Source organism: Xylocopa sonorina, chromosome 13 (genome assembly GCF_050948175.1).
Source record: "Xylocopa sonorina isolate GNS202 chromosome 13, iyXylSono1_principal, whole genome shotgun sequence".
NCBI classification, from domain to species: domain Eukaryota; kingdom Metazoa; phylum Arthropoda; class Insecta; order Hymenoptera; family Apidae; genus Xylocopa; species Xylocopa sonorina.
The window spans coordinates 6,044,365-6,063,812 of record NC_135205.1 but is presented as its reverse complement, the minus strand read 5'-3'; the positions used below and the strand labels follow the sequence as shown (position 1 = coordinate 6,063,812).

Sequence of the window (19,448 nt, the reverse complement as noted above, 5' to 3'; positions counted from 1 at the left end):
AGTCTCCACGCTTTTCCCGTCGTTCGCGTCGGAAACGAACTCGAGACAGACTATTTTAACCGACTACGATGACGCGAACGCATAAACAATCGATGGAACGAAGGAGTCCATTAATTTCAGAGTCGACCATTCGACTGTTACGCGATTCTGAACTATTCGCTGTCCGATAATCCGTATTTTCTACCACCATTAGAATTCCAGCAGCAACGAACGCGGTTTATTCAACGAGACGCGCGTCCAAAGTTTCCAAGCGGTATCAACGTCGATTATACCGTCGAAACGTCTCTTCGACGATCGCTTCGTCCAACTGCGTTCGATTCTGCACGCGCGAACCGGAATGACCGCGACGACAATGTCTCCGTTGGACGAGCCGCGTCGTTGCACGCCTGGCCAGGTCGCGTCCGCTTTTCAACCACTGCGGCGCAACTTTCCCCTCGTCGATTTCGCTCGATCGAATTTAAACGGAGCGTTTATTCGTCGAATTGATTCCCGTCGCGCGTCAGAGGCGCTGGTACGCCGATACGCTAATGTAGGGAAATAAATTCGTTGACGATCGTGGCGTTAGGAGTCGAACGAGAGATCCGCTGAGCCCCGTTTAAACGTTTTTCCTTTTCCCTGTTTGTGGCCGCGCATTTTATGCGCGACGCGGACGAGAGAGCTTTGAACCGGCGGCAACGGTGGTAGAAAAAAAAAGAGAAAAAAATAAACAGTCTGCTCCGTGGGAAACTCCGCGAAATATTAATCGGTGTTGCAAAGCGGGATAAAAGGAAGGGTTGTAGATTCGAGACTTTTCGAAATTTAATCAGAGCCGCGCAGAATTTTAAGAGAGACGACGAGAGTCTTATTGTTTTTGAGTAAGGCGCTTGGTTTTCTCTGGAGAAATGGAAAATACGTGGGATCGCGAGGAACGCGCGAGACGCGTCGTTGATCAACGCTGCACAAGCTTCAAGCTTCAGAGCTTGTTGAACCAGAACTCGAATTACGCTTGCCTCCATTAAGGCGATATGGAAGCGCTAATTAATGTCGCGAAGCTAATGCCGGCTGCAAGATAGGTACACGTATCGGTGAACGTAATTTCCCGGTCTGCCTGTGATTTCCATCGTCTAACAATCGCTGCGCGCAGAGTGCAGAAGAGGGTAGTTTCCGTTTCGAGCAGCCTGTATCGTTACAGTCGATTCTCCTCTCTTCTCGCGCAGTCGCGAGTTTTCTTTCGTTTCCGTGGTCGCTCGAAACCGTGCGGTAACGAATCTCCGCGTGTAAGAAGTTCGATCGATCGATTGGAAGCAAGGTCGTCGTCGATCGCGATAGAAACGAGAAACGCGAACGAACGCTTTCGCTCTCTTCCCCCCTTTCGCTGTTTTCAATGAAAATGGTTTGTTGCATTTGGCTTGGTCGCGTGGTACAACACGTCCCCCCTCGGTTACACTCGAACGATGGAGGATTCGAGGGTGCGCTCCCTTGCGACAACCAACCCACCAGCGACAACCACGGTAGACTAAGGTGTCCGTTTGTAATGTTTTGTTTACGCAGCCCTTCAAGCCGGAATTTTCGGATCTCGACTACGCGGACGTGGACTACCGCAGCTACGGGCCGATCAACTACAAGGCAGCCAGCATCGCGCTCCTGCAGAAGCAGCAGCAGCAAGCGTTGAAGCAGCAACAGCAGCAGCAGCAGCAGGAACGGCGGCCGCAGATGTACGGTGTCACGGACGAGAACGAGGAGCTCCTTTAACTTCCTTCCATCGTGATTTGTCTGCTTTTTGTGGTCTATGGTTCGTTTCTTCTTCTTTTTCTTTCTCTTCTTTTTTCTTTTTCAATCGTCTCTCTCTGTCTCGATTTTCCTTCCTTTTCGTGTGTAATTTAACCGTGACGTTGTTACACGCGAGTTACCTTGTGGCCACGTAATATCTCGTGAAGTGTGTGAAGATTGTGGTTAAATCCGTGAGATGCTTTAATTACCGTCGCGGATCGGTGATAGCACGATTTTTTTTTTTTTTTTACGTCCGCGTGTACCTCGAAGCCAAAGAGAAATGGTCACTTCGAATCCGGTACGAAAGACTTGCAACGAGGAACCGATTAATTCAACGCCCTCTCGTCTTCCTTTTTCACTCTTCATTGCCGCGCGTTTCCATCCGAAATAGCTGCCCTTTCGATCGAACGTTCCACAGTTGAACGATCTCGCTTCCATGATGCAAGTTTTTCGCGTGCAGAAACGGTTCTAACAAGGAAACGAAGGCCTATTCGATCGACACCGTGTAGCTCGACGGACCTGGTCTAGATAATCGGTAGGATCCACGAGAAGGACGCGGAAGTTACCGAGAGAACAAAAAACTGTAAATTTATACATAAAGATTCGTGCGAAATTATAAATAAATGGTACGTTTGTAAGCTATTACCATGTGTTCTGGGATCAAATTGTCTAATTAAAAAAAGCGGCTAAAGGGGCGTACGATCGATAAACGTTAAATATTAAATATATAAATAAATAAATATATATATATATAATCTTGTTAAATGTTAAAAAACGGATAAAGAAGATTACACATATCGCAGCCATCGTCGAGTACTCGCGATCGTCGCGAGACTGCCGACTATAAACGTAATTCTCCTCGCTTTACCCGTCACCCACGGTTTTTGTAACATAAACTCTCGCCCCCGTCCCGAAACCTGTTTGTAAGTTTGTACATTGCGCGAACGGAGAGGAAAAATTCGTAAGGAAAATCTCGAAGAAGAAACAAAAAAAAACAGTAAGAAAAAAATCAAGCAGAAAGAGGGGAGGAGAACGTGTTAGGAAGACGTGGAAAAGGATGCGATTATGGTTGTCGTTTCGACGGAATCTCGCTCGACCCTTGCCGCCTGACCGATCGATCGACTCGCATCGCGTGTACGCGCGTACACAGTAAAGTTCTCATGATCCAGCGTACACCGATCCAACACGTTCGACAATCTCCTCGACCGAAGTTACAACGTTTACAACCCTTGCGCACGATAAAAAAAAAGAAAAATCGAAAAAGAAGAAAGTATTTATTTCCAATAGAAAACATCGAACGCTAAAATATTCACGTCGCGTTGTCGCGGCACGCGGAAAACTTTCGGTCCCTCCCAGTATTAGTTCGGATAACACCGATTCCACGGTTGTTCCGCGCGTTTTTACCACGTTACAAGGGACGGCGACCCAATAATCCGGGCGTTGCCAAAGTCCCAAGCGTGACGGATTATAAGAACTTTACCGTGCCGGTTCTTGCAACGATGTTTTCTGCGAAAGAATCGCGGCTGGTACCAGCAGCGGTGAACAACGCCGACGCTGGGGGCGAGCGGACAGCCAGGGGACCAGCAGCGGTTTATCGCCGGGTCGATGGAGGACTTCCGCGGGATCGTACTTTTGCCAGGGGTGAGGAACCGACGCCGCGACAATGATCCGCCGCGAGAACTCGCTCGAGGATAAATTGGATCCTCGAAACGGTGTCCCGGCGAATCGCTGACATGTTCTCTCGCTGTTATTAATTTTACCTTATCTCGTGTCCGATTCAGCGTCGCCTGCCGCCGCGATATAACGCCATCGCGGTTGCTCCCGACGACTTTGTAATCGATTAAATACCGCGGCGACTTCATCACGTTCGACGAGGACACACGACTCCCCTCGAGTTGTATCAGATTTATTTCACGTTTTGTTCGTTGCTTCCAATTATTTCCAAGCTCTCTTGGTCGCCTCGTAGATACACCCTCTGTATTTTTCATTAGAAAGCGTAGACACGCCATTGATTTCTTTCTGTGTATCCGTTTGGATCTGTCCGGATAGTCGCGTTGCCAACGACAGCGAAATCTGTCGGTGGTGTAGCTGAGAAATTCCGAGGAAGAGAAATTGTAGCGGAAACAAGGGTCGCGCGAACGTGTTCCATCGAGCGAGAGAAAGAGAGAGAGGGAGGTAGATAGAAAGAGGGTTGCACACGCGTGCACACTAGTTGAACCGTGCCAAACGACTTTATTATCGAGACGATCGGACGTTTTCAATCAATTTTAATCGTAGCCTGTTAAGCTGCCGTGAGACCGCCGAGGAACCGGGAACTCGATTTCTGCGGTGACCACGCGTCACCGTGTTCCGTTCTCCGCTCTTCCCGCTGTTGTTCTTCCAGAGATTGAGACGCGAGACGATTCTCACGGTGTTCCAACGTCTGCGATTACTCTTGGCGTCGAGTCGAGGAGAAGGCGTGCGCACTTCCGTCGTATTAAGAATTACACAGAGCGATCGACGTCGAAACGATGCGCTCGAAGAGATGGGACACCGTGGGCCTCGAGAAGAAAAGAAATCGGCGTGCGTGCGGTTCGATCGGGAACTGAGCGCATAATCGCACCAGAGGGGCGACTTAAGACTGTCGCTCGCTTAAACAACGACGTCGAATCGATGGCTGTTCGCCACGCGCCTACCGCACCTATATCAGTGCGACATCGGTACTTGTTACGTCGGCAAACACATCGGTACCAGCGAACGCGTTCCGTACAGGCCCATTACCGCGTCAAGTGAATCGGTTTTGCACCCCACCTCTATGGGATCCCGTACAAATTAACCCTTGAACGCATCGTGTTACCATTTCGCAGCGTATGTCATTCTGTCGCTAGACAGAAGGGGGTGAGATCACGCGTCGCGTTCGGTGCCGCGAATCACAATGAAGCGGAGGAACTGATTCAAAATTGAAGAAGGGACGCGAATGTCTTAAGCGAGCGACAGATTTTTGCTCGTCACGATGATCGAGTTTGGCTGAAAATACGCGAATTGGACAGCAAGTTAAAGACGGCTAGCCAAAAGTAATCGTCACCGCGAAACACCCTCGCGTACTCGAAGACAACACCAGCGTAGAGACAAGCGAACGAAATTAAAAAGGGGGAAAAAGTAAAGTGATGTTTTCCACGTGTTTTTATATATTCGGAGTAATCGCCCTGTGTGAACTGTTGCTCGGTGAATTGAATAGTTTGTAATACATACTGTATACATACGTTAAAACACGTTAAAAGTATCGATTGTACCGGATTACGGTCCTAAGCGTTACATAGTACTATTACAACAATAAATTCTGTACAATACGAGTAATCGTTAGATTATGTGTATAGATATAAATATAAAAACAAAAAATATATATATATATATATAAACGAAGACACTCTTTAATATTAATCCGTACGAAACAGAATGCATAAAACAATTGTTCTTTCGACTTTGTAACGATTACGATCCGTCGTTTGTAATATAGTTTCGAGGGCTCCTTACGAGGACAGATGATTTGTGGCTTTCAAACGAGATGCGGTGTGTGTACAAATAAAACGATTCTCGAGGAAATGAATATTAAAGAAAAAAAAAAAAAAAAAAAGAAGAAGAAAAGACTCGGAGCGACGTTGCGTATAATATAAAATAACAAGCATCGCGGTGTGGTAAAGTACCAACGTTGCCAGCCTGGTTCGTTTCGAATTCGGACGAAACGATGTTTAGGGGTGGACAGTAACGCGAGTTACGCTTCGACGATGAGAATTATTATCTACGAGGTGAGATCGAGGGACGAACGGAACGGAACGTGAAATTGTTAGTTTTGATTTGAATAAAAAAGAGAAGAAGAAAAAGAGATGAAAGTATTTTTAATTGGCTACGACTAGGGGGTTGAAACGCGTCGAATAGCAGGGGGGTTAAATGTTGGTACCGTATCATACGCGAATGTCACATATGTATTTTTACAATGGGAGAAAGAAATTTCCGTGTGCACCACTCAGTCAGTAATAGTTCCCCCGGCGTTTTTTAATGTTACCATCGACGAGTTAATGCATTTAAGGGTGTCGCCAAGTTCACGGAGATTTTTCTGTCGAAGATGTTTAATTTTGTAATAAATTGTAAACTTATGTAACTCCAAAGAGCCTCAGATTTGCATTGTCTTTATTGTTAAAATGTAATATCTAATAAAACTTCTGTTACATTCATTAGAGGACATTTTTTTATTTTATTTTGTCGCTGCGGTCGAGCCACGGCTGTTCCGTATCCAACGACGCGTTATTAAGCAATGAATAATGGTCGATCAAAACTACTTGTCGCCGCGCGTGCTTCGCGTGCATCAAACCATGTTTTATTCCAATCTATCACGCTTTTCCGCGCACGAGTCCCGGCCGAGAGATCTCAAGATTGGGACTAGTTACGATACACAGAACAGAAGCCTGAATTAGATAACGAGATTTAGATAACGTATCGGACTAGCATCGCGAATTTCTATTCGAATCTACAAACGAAACGTGTACAATTAATCACCTGGTTATTGTTTACAGAATAAAATCAAATACAGATTCCCAGATGTTACGAAATCAAATTTCCCTTAAAAACACCAGTCTTGTAACTAGAATTTTCAAAACCATTCCATTTCGTCGATTTCAAGACCCGTATGCAAATATACTTATCAACTAGTTCACTCGAGATAATGATAATACACAAATCTGTGTCTTAGGAGTAAATATCTACGTTGCAAAAGATTTTGTCGAACAGAAAGTAGAAGCTGTTGTGGGTGCAGAGGAACGTCTGCGTTCGTTCGTGGTTGTAAATATTTTCCAAGTCGATTCGTATCGCGTCGATTTAAATCGAGCGAGGAAGAGGAAGCGGCGTGAACGCGGCGCGTCGCTCGCTCCTTGATGGATCGAGCTCTCTCCGATCGGCGTCGCACGGAAGCAGACTGCAGTCGCGGTTGGTCATAAACTGTAACATCGACTTAAACCCCAAAGTCTATAGACTGGCGCCAGAGGTTTTCTCGTCGGGAACGTCTCGCCGTTCGAGACGAACGCCGAGATTTAATATGCGCTTCCCGGCCAATTGTTTGCCCGCGAGATTATACGCTTCGCGCGTCGTAAAACCGTACTTAATTCGTTATCATCTGCGTTGCGAAACTTCCCTTCGCTCGCATCAGCTGCGAATCCACGCATGCGATTGTTATAAATAAATTAGACATAACTGATTAATTATAGGCAGCTGGGATAATATCGTTGCCATTATTCTTATCAACGGAATATTACTATGCAGCGTGGAACTGATTTCCTTTCTCATTTTTAATCAACGCACGATAGAGCATTAGCAGTTCCGCTGTTGGAAAAATTCACTACCTTCGAGTTACATAATTTCCACGAGCGATAGTCGAACACTGTCACGATCGATACGAGTGGCGATATCTCGCTACGTCGAGAAAATTGGCGAATCATACAATTAATATCAACTGGTGGAGCATGTTTGATAAAGTCGAGGCACGATAAGTGTTACTATTAATCAAGAGTGAAAAATAGAGAGCGATGAGATCGGCTCGAGGATCGATCTGGATCGAGCGATAGGGAACGGAGTCGATATAAACGGGAGGAAAAGCACGATCGCGCGGAGATGAATCGATGAGGCTCGAGCGTGAACGGGCGGTTAAGCGCGATGGATACGCGGGCGCGATAAAAGTGTCGCGAGTCGCAAATAAGACGATCCTGTTTAATCGGGAATGACGATAAAATAAAAAGCAATGCCGCTGTGTGAGTGCAGTTCGTCTGGCTTCGAGATGGTAGCGAGCACGCGTGACAGACGATCGTTTCGAGTCTAGTAGAAGATTCGTTCTCTCGCGACGCTGCACAGTAGGAAACGACACTTGAGGGACTATTGGATCTCTGACTCTGGCTCGAGTACCGTATGAGGATCTACGTACATCGTGGCGCCCAGGATCACCCACGATTCGATCTCGAATGAGAAGAGAGGAAAGTCGAACATGGAACACTCCGTCGAACGCTGCTCTCGTTAAGAACAGACGTCGTTACTAGGACACTTTGCTACCGTTCGGAGGATCGTAAATAAGAATTTTTACTCCCTTGAAAGCGTTAGCATGAGAATGACGGATGAGAAGGACCAGAGCCAGGTATTGTGCGTGAACAATCCTGCGAAGGTAGTAAACGGCAACGACACGAAAGACCGCAGTCCGTTGGAGACGAAAGTGTACAAGAAACGATGGCTGATACTGAGCTTGTTCATTCTGTACACGGGAATGAGCAGCTTCCAATGGGTGCAGTACAGTATAATCACCAATATAGTCACCAGGTATTTACGGTTTTGCTTTAAGCGCGTCGAGACGCTGCCAAGAATACGCGCGACTCGTTACGGCACCCTTAAACGCCACCCTCGAGTTCAAGTAACTCGACCAGAGTGTTTCTGTTCGAGACGAGTCGAGCTACTTGACTTCGAATTCGCGCCCGTACCCGTACGAGTCTAAGGAGGGCATTAAAAACGTTGTACAGATACTACGGTGTCTCCTCGTTGGCCGTCGACTGGACATCGATGGCGTTCATGGCTTACTACGTGATCTTCATCATCCCCGCCACGTACATGGTGGACCGATGGGGGCTCAGATGGAGCAATATCATAGCCTGCGGGATCACTTGCCTCGGGTCGTGGATCAAAGTTTTGTCCGTCAGTCCTGACAGATTTTACGTCACCTTCATCGGCCAATCCCTGGTCGCTATCGTGCAGGTCAGACACCAGCTCCTCGTTTCCTCCCCGCTTGCTTTCAGAGCGTGTAACGCCCACGATGCGATTTCATGAACAGATCATGTCATGGATACGCGATAAGAAAATTGCAACTAATGCAAGATAAAACGTACGATTGTGGATTGTTACGTAGGTCCGTACGATTTTTGTCGCACGCTTTCATCTTATACGTTCCTCGATCGCAGTCGTTGGTTGAAAATACCGGAGCGAGTCTTTTAAAGCGGATTTAGATTCGTATCTGGAGAAAACGCCACCTTAGCATCGACGTAGCCGCAAGACGATTCGCAAATCCATTAAGTACTTAATATAACGCGGTGTAATAAATCAGTCTTAACGCAGCCAGGCGTGATATACGATTCGCGAACGCGATCAATTGTATCCGCGGTGAACGATTAATCGTTGAACACCCAAAATTTGTTCGCCCTGTAATACGAGCAACAAATTCGAGGGAAATGTATAAAATGGAATTTTCTACGGGCTGTTTGCAAACGTGGTCTCGAACGAGGCCACCCGAAAACGTGCCGTAAATTGTTATCGGTAACAGGGCAAGGCTAGTCGAACTTCGCATACCCGGGTCTTAACCTTGCGGTGTTCCCTCGTTCGAAGATTTATATGCGTTTTCACCGACTGCATTTCGAGTTTCCGATTCCACGGAGCTTCCCTCATCGACGAGTAACACCTCGCGCGATCGTACAGCGTTTACGCGATCTCTAATTTTGTCACGACGCAGAAAACGTTCCGATAGTCTCATCGTGTCGTTTCACGTCAGACCGTAGCTTTGATGGTACCCGGACGGCTGGCAGCGCAATGGTTCAGCTCGAACCAGGTTTCCACGGCCACGTCGTTAAGCGTCGTTGGGAACCAGATGGGGGTAGCCTTGAGTTTCTTGCTCACGCCGATAATCGTGAAGAATCACGAGAATCTGGACGATATCGGGGCTGGTTTGTCCTATCTATTCTGGACCGTAGCTATCATCGTCACCGTTCTATTCTTACTGATCGTAATACGTAAGTTTGCTTTCAAAGAAAATCAGATCAGAGATCCAAACGAAATCTTCCATCGATCGCAAGTGAATTAAACAGCCCACGAAAATGTCGCACAGTGTTCGAGGACGATCCGAAGATGCCGCCGAGTAAAACGCGAGCCTTGCAAAAATTGAACGTAATGGGCGTCGAGGAGAATTTCCTGGAGCCGATTAAACGATTGTTTAAGAACAAGAGCTACTTATTGCTCTGCAATTCGTACGGTTTAGGCATCGGCGTGTTGAACGTCGCTGGGACGCTGATGAATCAGATATACCTGGCGCACTTCGAGGTGAGCTGATCGGACGAGGTATTATTAACATCGCTCGATGGACGCGTTTTGGCGATCGAGTTCGATTTTAAGACAGCTGTGAATGTTTTGCAGAACGGCGAGCAAGACGCGGGTAGGATCGGTTTGGCCATGCTTCTCGCTGGGATGTTAGGTTCCCTCAGTTTCGGAGTGTTTGTCGATAGGACGCACCTGTACAAGTAAGAAAGAAAACTTCTCCGTCTTCTCTTATCTTTATTTCTCTGCAAACATCCATTTATAATTTCCTTGATTCGCGAACACTACTGTTTTCTTACTCCTCGCTTATTTGAGAAGCAAATCGTTGCTGAAAGTTCCGCGAATTCGTTGCAATCAATTCACCGCGTCGTTCTAAACGTTCCATGTTCGATAAAAAAAAAAAGAAAAGCCCCGTAGACTGTTATCGAATTCGCGATACACCGCACGTTTTTCTCAGCGGTCTATTCACGCGTGCTTTTTTTCCATTACGTTCTAACGAAGCTGAGCGCATATGCACTTTCCAGGCAAACGACCGTAAGCGTGTACTTCCTCGCGCTCTGCGGCCAGATACTCTTTTCCACCAGCATGTACCTCGAAATCAAATGGATGGTGTATCTGTCGGGCATTTTCCTGGGGTATCGTATACACGTCCACTCTGTCGTTAACATTTCTTGAGAATAGAGAAAGAGAGAGAGAGAGAGAGAGAGCACCGTCTGCGTTAGCACGGTTAAGAAAATAGGTAAATTCGACTGGAACGGCTCCTGCTGGCCTAAACTACGATTACTTTCCACAGATTCTTCATGGTCGGATACTATGCCCTAGGATACGAAATGTGCGCGGAGTACACGTACCCTGAGCAGGAGGGTATCACGGGGGGTATATTGAACGTGTCGAACAACCTTTACGGGATGCTGCTCGTTCTGATAATGGGCCGATTGATGGAAGAATACGGCGACGCCCCGGTGCACGTAGGACTTTGCATAACGCTGCTGGTCGGCGCGATCTCGACCGCGTTGACCAAGGACGTGCAGAGGCGGCAGGACGCCAAGCGCACCGCGCATTACACGGGTGTCGATCAAAGTGACAGGGCCAGCGAACAGTGCGAGGAACGCGAGAAAGTTTAACGCGAGTCGACCAAGAAACGGATACATCGAATGGATGCGAATTTTATTTAAAACGTTCGTCTCGTCCCCACGCCCCCTTTTATACGTTTGTACCGCGCACGATGGATGCTTGGAAAACTGTTCACTTGGTGCTGAGAGACGCTTTGTAAACGAATGCGTGACCGTAGGAAAAATGGAAGACAGAAGATGATAACGAAATAAATGTAGTAGCGTGTCGCTTTCTTTTTTTTTTTTCTCTCTCTGTGTATTCTCACCTTGTACAGGTTTTCGAACGTGAACGATGAGAAACGCGCGCGCGCGCGCGCGGGGAAAGATGGGTGGGATTAAAAGACCCGCGAAGGAGTGGACGCTAGGAATGGACAAAGAACGTCCGCGTTCGTCTTCGGGTATCGGGGCGTGTGTGTAGTGTTCAGCTGCGTCTGACACGTGACATGACGCGTGCACCACTTGTTACTCGCCAGGAATGCTTGATATACTCGATCAGAGAACAAAAGTACCCAATGCCGACTATTATATTTCGCGTGTTCGATCAACCTGCCACTCGTATCTGTCCGCCGCAGAACGATTTCCCCGACCACCGACGCCTCGAACCGGGCACACTGGCTCGTGTGCCTCGTTTATTTCTCGTCTGGCCTGCAGAGGGACAGACGGAGACCCGCAGGTTTCCACGGCGAGTCGATACTCGAGACGAGGAATAATTCCTCGCTGGACGCCCTGTGTACTCGTACAATTGATAGTCGCATCGAGCAATTAACGATTAAAGGGAACGGAATTTGATCGAGTCCAGCGAGGGCGCGCGTGGGATCGTCGGGGATGCAAAGCACTTTCGGTCTCAGCCGAGCAGACTGGGCCGCACCGATGTCAAACGCATCCGGTGAAAAAGATATTGATCTATCGACAGCGCAAACACGTTCGAAACGGAAGGGTCAGCTCTCTCCGTATCCGGCGAGATTGCGATTATCACAAAGGGACTTATGGATTATCGATAACGGGCGAGGATGAAAAGCGGAAACGACAGGCCACCGCAAATGGACTCGAGTGGACGCGGCCTGCCCGCGCGGCACGCCGGGCGTAGATCGATAGATTCCATTTAATTCGTCCGAACGCGAGCACCCACGACGAAGATAAATGGAATATTTCGTATAAATATTCGACGCCACGTGCGTTCGTTAGTTCGTTCCCGTGTATCGAAGTAATGATCGATCGTACGAGCTTTTTATTGTCCCCGGTTGTTGATCGACACACGGTTCCCTCGCGATCGTCCGAGGTTACCAAACTACTAGCTAAAACCTTAGAATCCACTTACCTTCGAGCGCGTACCATTAATCCTCGCGAGCCGCTCGCTACTTTACACGTACCTACATTAATAATAAACGAAGCCAACGAATCTCTAAATACATCCCTCCAACGCTCTCCCGTGTAAACGCTAATTAGAAAAGACTCGAACCGAGTCGCGTCTAAGACCGTTCGAGTCTATCGAGGAACTATCGATCCTCCCTCTCGGAGCGTTAAACACTTGGAAAGAATCCAGTCGGGTCCCGACCTATTTGCGATACACTCGATCCCCATCCCGCTGCTTGCCACCCGAAACCGTCACTGTTACCCAGGAGAAGAAAGTAACCGTGAACGCCCCCGAGCTAACTCACCCGGGTATCTCTGCACCACCACCACCACCACCAGCAGCAGCAGCAGCAGCAGCAGCCCCTTCGTGTTAAAAGTCGAACTTATTCTCTCGATATTGCACAGGATTCCTCGCAACCGTCAGGGAGCCGGCAAGTTCTAAGCGGTCCGCCGACGGAATCCAGATCGGAGCCGGGTGAGCTTCACTGTCAATCCGATAATTAGCTTGCATGCCACGTTTTTCGAGCGTCCCCCGTCCGCGCTCCACGAGCCCCTCTCACGATCGAATTCGTACGCGCGAGAGCACCGGCGACGTCCGCCAGAGATCTTGCGAATTCATAATGGATCGGGGATTCGGGACACGCGCGTACCTCGCGTAAGCCGTGACAAAATTATGCGCTACAACGGCTGCTTTCGCCGACACGTCTCAGAACGACACCCCCGCCCCCGGATGGACCGGGAAGGAAATTATCAATCCGCACAATGTTTGTAAATAACGCGTGCATCTTTGCTTGCCATACTGCCTTTTTCTTTTTTCTTTCGAAGAGGACGTGCGATGGGCTGTCAAGTTCGACGAACGAGTCGACGCGTCGGCGTACAGTTAAGAATTAAACGGAAAAATTGATAAATCCGAGCCGCGAACCCGGGGAAGCAACAAAGTCTGACAGTTTAGTTCGATCAATTATTTTAGCCAGATTTATGATGGATCTGCGGTCATACGTCGCGGCGTCAGAGAATTAGACAGTTCCAGCAACGGCCCCTTTAATTTTAACGTTTGGCGCAATCTCTCTGACCGATGCCCGTGCGACGGGTGTCCTGTTATTTCGCCGTTAAAATCCTGCCAATTCGAAACGCGCGACACCTTTGATACCCCATCGGATTGAAAGCGCGAGCTCCTTTGAATTAAGACCCAGCCCTCGGAATTGCCCGCCCCTTCTTCTCGCCGCTGTGCCATTATTTTCCAATCGATTAAATCAAGTAAGAACCGTCGTGTAGTCGTCACACAGATTACCATGTTTGCAAACGTTGAATTTATTTGTGAATAAAACGAGAGCACCGATTTCTACGTCCATCCTACGTGTAATTAAGAAGCGAGTGCGTGTGTGTGTTGGCATGTTTTGACTATTTTTGAATTCTATTAATCGCCACGGAAGAATCCATCCCTTTATCGAACACTGTCCCATCGCAAACAGCATCGCGAAACACGGTGCTTCGCTTCTTAAAATTCGCTCGCGAAACTGTGGAAAAGAGAAAAAGTAAAATTAGCAAACAACCACCGAAAGAGACTGACGGCCATAGCGATCGACTCGTCGGGGACCCAATGACCATTCGCGGCACGTAATATAGGTCTGACGTATAGTTGCGAAACGGTAAGCAATAACCAACGAAATCGTTTCGTATTCACGGTACCTGGACGCCATCTCATAAACGTGCGGTCGCATATAAAGACGGATGAAAGACACGGGCAAAAGCCAGTCAAAATTTTCGGTGCGCAGGTTAACGGTGTTCGACTGCAAGAATGCGGAGAACGGTAACGAAACAACAGTAGACTTTATTATGCACGGGGAACGATTAACCATTAATCGTGCTTCGATCTCATCGAACATCCCCAGTCGATCGGTTCGCGTGTGTATTTCTACTTCGCGCCACTAAAACGACACTGACGAGAACAACGATCGAACGACTACTCGATATCCATCTACGATGCACAATTTCATCTTCCATCGTTCCATCGCGATTTTCGTTTGCTCGTCATCGTCATTCAAATTCGTTTATCATCCTCGCGAATGGACCTTCCCGCCCGTAGGGACGAGTATATAAAACGAAAGCCAAAGGTAGATGAAATCAATCGATATCCCTTAACGACATTATCGGTAACGGTATTGTTAGAGGCAGCGACCACCGGCGGCCATTAACGTTTCCTTCGTCCCGTATTTCAGAACGCGGGGGCACCGAAAGGACAGGAGGAAAAGCGCGCGACAGCTAAACCATTAATTGCTTTTCCATTTTCCAGCTGACCCTCGTGCTCCTCTGTATCGGACTAGCAACGTCAGATTTATCGCCATATAAACCAAGGGGATGGCGTCCTAATGGTCAACGCTTTAATCCCACGAACAATCGATTGCATGCGTATTACGGGCCCCCTGGATTACCAGCCTATGAACCGCCGTACTCGACAAGCCACCCCCCAATTTTCACCACCACCACCACCGCCGCCGCCAGCAGCACCGCCACCACCGCCAGACCGGCGACGACGACAACGATGAAAACCACAACGACCCCGCGAACCAGGGAGCCGACGACACCGACGGCCATCCCCGAGGAAGAGTTCGACACGAACAACCCGGCACTGGCCATCGCCAACTCCTTCGCGTTCAATCGACCCGTTTACATATACAACACCTTCCCGTTCTTACCTGGACAGATACTCGTGTAATAAACAAATGAACGTTAACGATCTGCAAACCGTTCGCCGATCAGTCGGTTCGTGACGGTTACCAGGATACAAATAGAATGTGTGTGCGTGTGTGTGTTCGTGTGAGTGTGCGTGTTCGTGTGCGTGTAGAGATAGAGGTAGCTTCGAAACGGAGTGCCGTGTGATCGTGGCTCGCGTGTATAGGTTGGTGCGTACATATGAAATTGTAATATCTATTTTTTATACTCCATTTGTTTTTTAACTCGAGACAATTGTAAGCGAAACATTTTACTCGGCGAAGTAAAGTTTGTTTTTTTTTTTTTCTTTTTGCATAAAACAGAGTTTTACATCGTATTTTGCGTTGGTCCTGTATTTCTTCTCGATGGGTTCGGTGAGTTGTTCTTTTATACACGTATTGCGAAATATTATCGAGATGTTCAGAGACGAGGTAAACGGTCCTGATCGAAATATTAATGGAACCGAGCTGGAGGTGACCGGAATATCAAATTCCGATTTCCATAAGTTTTGCCATCATTTTTCATGCTCGTGATCTTTCATCATAATAGAGCAAGATTAGTTTCTACTTATTTACTATGCAGACTGTTTAGCCGGTCGTAGCCATCCGAAGAATTAATCGTCATATGTTTTTACTTTCGCTCATTAATTCTAGATGGATATATATACATACATCCGTAATTAATTATAGAAATGCAAATATCCCTGGTACGGTTAGAGAGCACAGGGGAGGAAGCATTTCCTCCTCGAGGTATATACCAGGACGAAAAAATGTCACTTTAATGAGCCTGCTAAACCATCTCCGCCATATCGTTCGTGCCGCGATGTTTCATTCCGTCGTTTTTTCGCTATCGCTGGCAGAACGTAGCCGAAGAAAAGCGGAGCACGACTGGGAATAGGGAAGAGAGCAGAGAACAGTGAAACGAGCGAATAATAAAAAGAGGGAAACCAGAAAGGTGTACCACAACGGCGAGCATTAGTGTGATTAAATTGCCGAAATCTTTGATCTCAGTTTAACAGATCGATGATCAAAGCTATCTATAAAGCGAATCTTACCTTGGATACAAGATACTCGACAGCGGAATAGAGTACCTATGCATTAGACCTACGTGTGTAGACTGGAATGGATGGTAAATGGAGGCTTGCTGGAATAGGATCTGTCAAGAGAACCCATAATCGTGAATACAATGCACGCAAACGCGACGCGCAATATACTTCCCACTCGCTCTGATTAAATTTTTTCCAAATACATCCATTCGTACGCGCCAACCTAACATCGCGATTCTGTTATACTCAAATTCATTTTTCTTAATTTTCCGTCGCTGTAACACGTTCGAGAAGGAACAGCCAGACGAAGGACGCTGTGCATAGCGATTCGGCTACTCGTAAGTAGATTCAGCCGGACGCGTCAGCCGTTCGACCAAGCGACGCAGACTGAATCTACTTGCAAGTAGCTGAATCACCATACTCCGCGACACCCGGCGATGTCTGTCTTTACCTGGGGAAACCTATACATCGTCCGTTACCTCTCCAACATTTCGCAACGCGGGTAGAAGCGTACAGTGGGGCGAAACGAGAAGGAAATTCTGGCTTCGATTCGTTCTCTAAACAGAAAATTGAGAACTACGAGCGTGAGTTAAAAAAAAAAAAAAAGAAAGAAAGTGAAGCTCCACTGCGGTTGATACATCGCGTTTTCTGTAAATTTAGGCAATTAAGTTGGAGTTTGTACCGGCTCGAGCATAGGAACGGTAACGATTCGTTATGCGTTTCGCCTCGTCGATAACCGTGTAGCCTGGATAAAAAAAAAAAAAAAAAAATAGAGCTCGACGAGATCTTGGAAACGGAGAGAGCCGACGTCGTTTAAAACCGGCGAACGGTAAGCTTTAAATGCAAATTGCGCTAGGCAAGGGATTTCAATTTCGATACTAATTGCCCGGAAATTTTCGCTGAGAAAATGTTTTCCTCCTCTCGGTATCGTCGAGCGATGGACGAAGTAAGTAAAGCTAATCGACTCTATTGGTTTACATCTTTGTCCCGCGAGTAAATTCTGAAACGTTGGATAAGAAAAAAGAAGCGGATGGAAAAAGGTGCGAGGGGATAAAAACGTCGACGGGCAAACTGGGTAGGGAATTGATCAAAAAGTGAGAAAGTAGCAGCACGGAAACTGGAAGAGAGTAAAAAAATCTGAAAGCGTGGAGGGGTGTAAAAGTAGCGAAAGTAGAATGGATGAAAAGAGAAGGATATTGCGAAAATTCGAAGGAATTGAAGAAAGTTCGGTGCCGCTCATAGAAAATCGTAGGAAATTAAGAGGAACTAAAAAGAGAATCGAACGTAAGTAGAAAATGCTGTAAAAGGTTTAAACACTCGAAATACGATAAAATCGAATGGGAAAGAAAGGGCTGAAGAAAAATGAGACTGAAAAAAGCGTGGTACGTTGTCTACGTGGCTAGAATATTTGTCAACCCGTGTCGTTACTTCTGATTAAGTGATTCTGGATCATTTTTTCTAACTCTGACACGTGCGTTACCAAAAAAAGAGCTTTGGTGCTTAAAGCTCTTTCCAATGAATTTAGTCGTGACTCGTGTAATATCTTTTGTCAAATATTAAAAAAAATAGCGTTTAAAGTATTACTAAAAATTTAAGTAAATCGAGCAATGGTGAATAGAGTTGTTTTAATTATCTTTCGGTTCGATCTCTGTCAGTTAGCAACGTGAACAGCAACGTGATATCAAAAAATTGAAATCCCATACGCGTAAATGCACCGAGAGAAAGTAACGACCTAATACATTTCCACGAGAAAAGAGACCGACAGTCGCATTCGTTCTTGCGTGAAAGAACACAACGATCTGACAGTTTCCTGAAAAGACAGGAAAAGCACATCGTACATCCTCTTGGTAAGGAATACGCAAGGCGAATCGGATAGCTGTTCCTTCTCGAGACCACTGAAAATATCAACTGGAAATTTTCTACCGCTAAACGGTGTAAGGAGAACGTGCGTGAATATTGAAAATGTATACCTTCTGGAAGCCTTGTGAATTTATTGAGACCATCCATACAACTTTCTTGTTTCTTTATTTCCTGCCCGCTAATTATTGCGTAATTTCACATTGTTCTATCTATATTATGTACAACATTACAAAAAAAATAACGCTCTTACTCTGTTAACGCTAGGAAAAATAGAGTACTCTGTATCGTTACTTGTACCATGGCTGACAACACCCTACGTATAAAAAAAAGAAATGTATAACTTAGGTGAAATCTAGTCGAATCGTTACGCCCAATTAGCAAACAGAGAGGGAATGATGGAATTTCTCGAGTGCATCTCAAGAGAAAATCTTTGCCTAAACACTGCTAAAATGTTTGCTTTAACACGTAACAATGGCATTTATATATCTTCGATCCTAACACTTATTAACGACTAATAGAACTCTGCATAAAAGTCTATCATTTTTCCACATAGAGAGAATAATATCGATAGTTTGAACGAAGGAAATGAAGTAGAAAAATTCAGATCTTCTGCTTAAAAAGTATCTCCAAGTATCGCACCGTTCGCGACGAAGGAAATATTTCACACATTCATGTTTAAAAAAATGTGAATTATTATTGTCAAAGCGTTATTAATTTTATCGAAGCAGATTTGTACCGTTCAGGATATACTGAGCAATAATGTATTCGCAAATCTCGCCAATTTCATTCATCTGCACACTCTTTGACGCTAGAAAAATTTCCTTCGCTGATATGTGATTTCATAGACACCCTGACGAACAGAGGGTTTCCCAGCTTATTTCCTTCTTCAAATTATCAAACCGCAAATACGGACAAATATTATGGCACCGTGGCTTTATCGATCGTTAATAAAGTGAAATTTAAAAAGGAGGCACTCCTAAGACGCTTCAAGTGCGGAATAATATGATGATCGTAAAATTGGAATAAAATCCACTAGTAATTGGCAGGTAAAAATAAATGTCATTGAAAGTTTGTATTCGTTTCAGATCGATCGTTTTTATAAAACACTTCCCCGAATGGACCACTTTAGTCTTGATCTCTGCGTCTTTGTACAAGTCTGCTTGCGCGGAAGTCGCGCAAATGTAAAGAAAACCAATCTAAAACTATCGAAGCTACTATTCTTGTAATTTTGAGTATCGTTCCAATCAATCGATCGATCGAATGGTTGGGTATAAAAAGGATAAAAGTCCAGTCTTTGCTACGTTCCAAATAGTAATAGAGAAAGAAACGTTAGCCAGCCAAAAATAGAGAGACACAAACGTCAAAATCTATGAAAAATGGACTCCCATCATTTACGCCCCTATTCAGAATTTTTCTTTTTCGTAAACCCTCATTTCCCGATAATATTGACAGTATTGAGAGTATCGCTAATATTGACACGAGCTAAAAAGGAACGCTCACCTCTAAACGGATACGATTAAATCGAACGT

The 19,448-nt window shown here is 46.1% G+C and overlaps 2 protein-coding genes across 23 annotated transcripts in view; both read left to right on the top strand.

Annotated features, from left to right (window-relative positions):
* Nucleotides 1–15,061, top strand: part of Nrm (neuromusculin) — a 252,302-nt gene extending 237,241 nt beyond the window's left edge. For 2 of the 22 annotated variants that reach the window (XR_013102622.1, XR_013102621.1), the window contains one exon: nt 1,531–1,593. Coding sequence is in view for 6 of the 22 variants with exons in the window: in XM_076906501.1 (XP_076762616.1) it covers nt 14,596–15,018 (423 nt within the window). In the remaining 16 variants the exon portion in view is untranslated. Of the gene's footprint in view, nt 1–1,530; nt 2,317–12,707; nt 12,799–14,595 lie in introns of those variants that run through there. The other 20 variants (XM_076906508.1, XM_076906498.1, XR_013102624.1 and 17 more) reach the window with 19 other exon arrangements.
* LOC143430339 (choline/ethanolamine transporter flvcr2a) lies at nt 7,841–11,040 on the top strand. Its single transcript, XM_076906555.1, has 7 exons — nt 7,841–8,082; nt 8,280–8,511; nt 9,299–9,536; nt 9,632–9,843; nt 9,937–10,040; nt 10,362–10,472; nt 10,631–11,040. The coding sequence occupies exons 1-7, from the start codon at nt 7,871–7,873 to the stop codon at nt 10,959–10,961; spliced, it is 1,440 nt and encodes a 479-aa protein (XP_076762670.1). The 5' UTR covers nt 7,841–7,870; the 3' UTR covers nt 10,962–11,040.
* Nucleotides 15,062–19,448: the final 4,387 nt, after the last annotated feature.

Excerpts from the sequence above, each read along its gene's own strand:
- LOC143430339 (XM_076906555.1), top strand. The coding sequence starts at position 7,871 with ATGAGAATGACGGATGAGAAGGACCAGAGCCAGGTATTGTGCGTGAAC. Across the intron at positions 9,844-9,936 it reads TATACCTGGCGCACTTCGAG|AACGGCGAGCAAGACGCGGG; the intron begins GTGAGCTGATCG and ends AATGTTTTGCAG. Across the intron at positions 10,041-10,361 it reads GATAGGACGCACCTGTACAA|GCAAACGACCGTAAGCGTGT; the intron begins GTAAGAAAGAAA and ends TGCACTTTCCAG.